The 6,000-nt window shown below is 35.3% G+C and overlaps 1 protein-coding gene across 2 annotated transcripts in view; it reads left to right on the forward strand.

Annotated features, from left to right (window-relative positions):
- IPO5 (importin 5) overlaps positions 1–5,482 on the forward strand; it is a 35,567-nt gene extending 30,085 nt beyond the window's left edge. For both annotated transcript variants that reach the window (XM_058185559.1, XM_058185560.1), the window contains 4 exons: positions 987–1,206; positions 1,995–2,223; positions 4,000–4,141; positions 5,345–5,482. In XM_058185559.1, coding sequence (XP_058041542.1) covers positions 987–1,206; positions 1,995–2,223; positions 4,000–4,141; positions 5,345–5,431 — 678 coding nt within the window. In that variant the 3' untranslated portion in view covers positions 5,432–5,482. The remainder of the gene's footprint in view (positions 1–986; positions 1,207–1,994; positions 2,224–3,999; positions 4,142–5,344) is intronic.
- The last annotated feature ends 518 nt before the right edge of the window (positions 5,483–6,000 follow it).

The raw sequence follows: 6,000 nt of genomic DNA on the forward strand, positions 1-6,000 counted from the left end.
TAATATAACTTAGATGAAATTATTTGAGATTAAACTGGAGTGACACAATGCTGCTAAGGGTACTTCAGAGATTTTTAGGAGAATGAAAGTTATATTTTGAAGGCTGCTGTAGTCCAAGAAAGAAAGATAAAAAAAAGTAATAAATGCTTGTGAGAAAATTGAAAAATGATATAGGTACAGCTCTTGTTGGACCAGAAATAATTTATTTATGTCATGCCTGTATAACTTGCTTAATAAGTATATGAAAACTGCATCCATCCTTCATTGTTAGAAGAGGACCGAGATTTTTTTCTTCTACAAGGGAAATAATAATTATGTACTTCACATAACACTACTTAATCTGAAAGAGAAAGTACAGAAGAATGTATGTACTCTTCTGAAATGGAAGCATTTCATGGACTTTTGGAACACATTTCCAGAACCCTATGAACTTTTGGTTCAGGACTAACTTTGGGAAACATCTGATCCCCACCCAAACTTAGATCAACCTGGAGAAATGGAACATTCTGAAATATTATGAACTATTCTTCACTGGATCAGTAGGCTTTATCCATCCCTAGCATTTCCTTTGGTCTGGAATGATTTCCCATATTGACTTTAGAAGAATATGTTCTTCTAAATAATTTAAAAACCTATAGAATGATATTGAAAAAGGCAAAAAAAATCAGGTTTTGTTTTGTAAATATGTTTTAACATGTTTATTGCAATGTAGCTTTTTTAGGTTTTAGCAATAAATTGTCATATTTTCGCAGAAACCACTTAGGAAAAGTTTGTATTTGTGCTGTATGTAGTAATATTTACAGCTGAGTAAGCAATAAAGCTGTTAAAATGGCTATGCTCTGACTTATCACAAGAATATTCAAAGCTATGAAAGGCATTTCAAGCAGCAGGGAGACTACTGGTCATATAGGGTGAGGTAGGATGGTAGAGATACACTTTGAATAAACAAAAACCTGGATATTTGTTTCTTTGTTTTGTCTTCATAGTGTCCACATAGGCCCTGGCCTGACAGGCAGTGGGGTTTGTGCATTTTTGATGATGTCATAGAACACTGCAGTCCATCCTCATTCAAATACGCAGAATACTTCTTGAGACCTATGCTACAGTCTGTGTGTGATAACAGTCCAGAAGTTAGGCAAGCAGCTGCATATGGTATTGGAGTTATGGCACAGTTTGGTGGGGACAACTATCGGCCTTTCTGCACAGGTATGCACTTTTAATGAAAGATATTTCTCAGTATGATCTAAATAAAAGCATCATTGATGACCAATGTATTTCTTAAAAAGTGGTGCTTTATCATGTTTAGCATATAGAATAACCAGTAGAATGATGCATTGCTTCATGCTTAAGATTCATTGTCTATATTCAGGCATAGGTACCTGGATATAGAACCTATCTGTAACTGTTTTAAAGTTTATGTACCCTGGCACTGTGTAGCAGGCATGTGGGATATTTCTAATCTCAAATATGTTTGCTGGAATGTCTAATTTAGACAGTGAGGAGCATTGCTGAATGGAAAAAGTGAAATTTGTATACAGGTTACAACTACTTGTTCAACAACTGGCAGTGGTGTTGAATGAGGGGGACTTTGAGTTCTGGCCATCGCAGGGAGCCATAGTCATACAATCATTATTTCCAAAGTCCCCTGGTGTTTTCCACAAGCAAAGTTTATGGGGAAACCAGCAGGAGATCAAAGTCGTCGCAGTCATGAGGTCCTCACTTAATATTGTCCTCATTTATTGACAGCATCCCTGACTGCTCTTTTTCACTTTTTTAAAAGTTTATTGAGAAGAATGTATTTGACTATTTTTTAATTATGTCGTGCAAGTACCATGATTAGAAGCCATATTCTGGCTGGAAAAGGGCACTTTATTCTTCAGTATTCTCTTGCAAGCCCAAGTAGTCAAGAGTCCTTTAAAATGCTATATTTGAATGGTGATATTAAAGTATTATTACTCAAGATTTTTTTTTTTTTTCAAATTTCATCTTATCAGAGGCGCTTCCGTTACTGGTACAAGTAATTCAGTCAGCAGAGGCCAAAACCAAAGAAAATGTCAACGCAACAGAAAACTGCATTTCAGCAGTGGGGAAAATCATGAAGTTCAAACCTGACTGTATAAATGTTGAAGAAGTTCTGCCTCACTGGTTATCATGGCTTCCTCTTCATGAAGACAAAGAGGAAGCTGTCCATACATTCAATTACTTGTGTGACTTAATAGAGAGGTAAGAAGAAAATACATACGTAGATATAACTATTTGTTTAATTTAAACAAATAGTTTAAATAGCCCATTATTTCACCGAGCGGGACTAGCCTAAGAAATATTTTAGCGAAATCTTAACGGGTTTTAATCGGTCTTTGACCGTTTTAGTGATTCGGCCATTAAATATTTGCTTTTAATTGTTTTTAAATATTGTTATTTATTATATTTATATTTGTATTGGTGCGTGTATTTTAATATGGCTGTAAACAGCCCTGAGTCCTTTTGGAGATGGTGCGGTATAGAAATTTAATTATAAATAAATAAATAAATAAATTTGATGGCATATTTGAATGTTGGGAATTTTAAAGCTTTTTTTTTTCCTTTTTGGAAAAATAATGAGGGATAATTTACACTAGTGGTTCTCAACCACACCCACCTCCCCCCTTTAAATACCTTTTGTGGCCATGGACCACCAAAACTTAACTCACAATTTAAATAATAACATTTCTTCAAACCTTCAGAGACCCCCTGTGATAACTTTGCAACCTCCCTCAACCGCCCAGGTTGAGTTACACCAGGGGTGTCAAACTCAAGGCCCACAGAGCCGGCCTGGAAATATCAAAGTACTGCCCCACGGTGCCTTTGCCAGCCAAAACGGGCCACATGAGGCCCCTGCAATGCCCATTTTTGGCGGACAGGGTGCTGCAGGAGGCATTCATCCCATCTCTTTCTCTCTCTCTCTCCCCCCACCCCCAACTCTGGGCCGCAGAGGGCTGCTGATCCGGCCCTCAAAGAAATCTAGTTTGACACCCCTGATTTACACCATTGATTAATAGACAAAATAATATATCCGTATCTCCTATAAAGGATTACTGATTTCATTTTAATGAATGAAATAATTGTTTAGCAAATGCAACTTAAATTTATTAAATTATTAGTTATATTATTATTAGTTATAAGTTGTTATTATTATTATTAATAACTTAAACTTATTAAATTATCCTTCTGTGTTTTAGAAACTAGAATCTAATGAACTGATTTTGAATTCTTATTGCTACATTAATTTCAATAAAGCTGCTTTGATGCATACTTTCATAGACACAGAGTCTCAGTCAATTGATAAAACACTTTTAACATAAAAAATTTATGATTTTTAGATCAAGAGATCGAAACTATCCAATGTTTATTGAGTATTTAGTGCATTTAGTACTGTTGTTTTGACAGATCTAGTAAAACCAGGTTTATAGTGGCTTGCCTTCTTTTTGTAGACTCTTTTCAACTTTTTATCATTCTAATGAGAAAAAGAAAAAAAGAAGAGCAGCATTGATCAGTTTTCGAATGACTTCTGGTGGGATGAGCAAGGGAATAGTGTGTCTATCCTTGCTCTTGTTCTACCAGCTTTCAGTACCACTGATCTTCAGCCATAGCTGCAGAGGTTGGAAGTTGGGGACACAATCTTTTGCTCGTCCTGCTCCTTTTCTCGTGGTCAATTCCAGTCAGTGTTGCTAGAAGGCAGGGATTGACACCAAACCCATTTCTTTGCAGGCCGCATCAGGGCTCAGGGCTCTCTACACTCTTATTTAACATGTACACAAAACCCCTGGGCAAGGCCATTCAACAGCACAGGGTGAATTTTTATCAATATGCTGATAATAAACAGATGTACATTTCTCTTAAGATCTGGCTTTTATCCCAGATACATGGGTTGGAAGATTAGGTGAGCTTAAATTTATTGTCAATGCTGATGGTTATTTTCAGTTTGCATTAACATTAAACATTTGCTTATATTCTCAACAGTAATAATCCCATTGTCCTGGGTCCTAACAACACTAATCTGCCCAAAATATTTGGTATAATTGCGGACGGTGAAATTAGTGAAGCAATCAAGCAAGGAGATCCATGTACCAAACGACTGGCAAATGTAGTTCGACAAGTACAGGTAAATGCAAATTAATATATTGATAGGCAGATTATTGTATTGTTTGATATAATTCTGTCTTCATTTCCACAGTCCTCAATAAGTGGATGGGGACTATAGATATAGGCAATTTTCAAATTTTATTTCAAATAGCAGATTCAGTCCTTTTGTGTTCTAATCAGCATAATTACATTTTAGTAATAGCAGATAGCAGATAGAAAGGACTAATTGGGATGAGATTGCATTTCATCAAGCCATAAGCAGCCTGCCTGAGCAATTATAGGCAACACAATTGAGACTTCAGATTTTCAGATTTGACTAAAGGCAAAAAGGCAACCAAAAAAAACCCCTTAGGAATAAGGAAGAGAATGTGCTGTGAAAATCAGTTTTGGTCATCTCACTTAGTGTCATATGGAGAGTTGTTTACTCATTACCCCTAACAATTTTTAAAATTCTTTATATCACTATATGTATTTGAACCCAAAATTTTCTATCTTTATTACAATTCTACCAATCAGTAAAATGACCCTTCTTATTGGTTTGCATGTTGATTTCGTCATTTCCAGCATAGATCTGTATTTTTATGTATTTTAGGAAATTTTTCTGGTATCATATACCAATGGTACATCGTTTTTAAAATATCAGAACACAGATTGTTGGGGGCAATATGTTGACATTTGTAAACTGCTCAGAGTTTACAAGTAAAGTATTATGGAGCGGTATATAAGTCTAAATGCTATTGCTATTGCTATTCAATTAAAAAAATGTAAAAATGTCATTTTAAGAGCTCCTGTTCAGTCTTGTATATTAAAAGCACCTTACACTCTCTAAGATGATGAATTTTGAAAAAAAAATAGCTGTTGATTATATTAGAGAGATTTTATTATTTCTCTTTCATCAGTCATATAAAATTGTTAAATCTGTTTTGGATCATATTTAAAACTAAGATGGAATATTTTAAACACTGGAAAAAAATTTAACTGAAAATGTCATTTCCATGTTATCTTGTTTGAAATACATTTTGGATATATTCTTGGTATTGTATGGATGGATTTTCCATTCTGTTCTTTAGTTCTATCTGTTGTATATTGTTATTTAGTTCTTTTTACCTAATGAGCAACCCAGAGTTGGTTTGGAGTTGGTCAAAAAATAAATTTTCGGTCATGTGGAGAGTGCGCACAAGTTCACGCTTCATTTATCTGTTATCTCTCTTTTCTTCTGTAGACGTCTGGAGGCTTGTGGACAGAATGCATATCTCAGCTAAATGCAGACCAGCAGGCAGCCATACAGGAGCTCCTGAACTCTCCATAAAGGGCCTTAATTATCATCCACAAAAACTCCAAATAAACATTTACCCTTCGGTTTAGGTTTCTTTGTTTTGTTTCTAAGAAAACTGCAGTGCATGTAAGTCATTCTGCAACCTACATGCTGTAAGCAGCAGGAAGAAGCAGTTACAAATGGTGTTGCTAAGAATTTCTACCCCATCAGCACAGACACAATTCCCTTTAAATCCTACAATAGCACTGAAGAGTATTTTTCTAATGGTATGAACCAACTATATGGCAGAGAAAGGAAACAAGTTGAAATTTATTTTAAGCATAAACTGATTAAGCCAGCTTTAAAGCAGGTATTTCGTAGGGACCCATTATAAAACAGACTACATGCATTTTTACCCTCTAGTGTTGAAACATATTGGAGTGTATTTTTATAGGGTAGAAAACCTCCTTCTGCCCACCAATCCAATAGATTAAGGATCTATAAATTGAAGGCGCCATCAAGCATGAAGACTTCATTGATATCAAATTCAGTTTTCTGAAGCAGGCTTGTATAGTGGCTCAAGAAAACTATTGAGTTCTCAGCCTTGAATGTGAAGTGTCTGA

Source organism: Ahaetulla prasina, chromosome 5 (genome assembly GCF_028640845.1).
Source record: "Ahaetulla prasina isolate Xishuangbanna chromosome 5, ASM2864084v1, whole genome shotgun sequence".
NCBI lineage: Eukaryota > Metazoa > Chordata > Lepidosauria > Squamata > Colubridae > Ahaetulla > Ahaetulla prasina.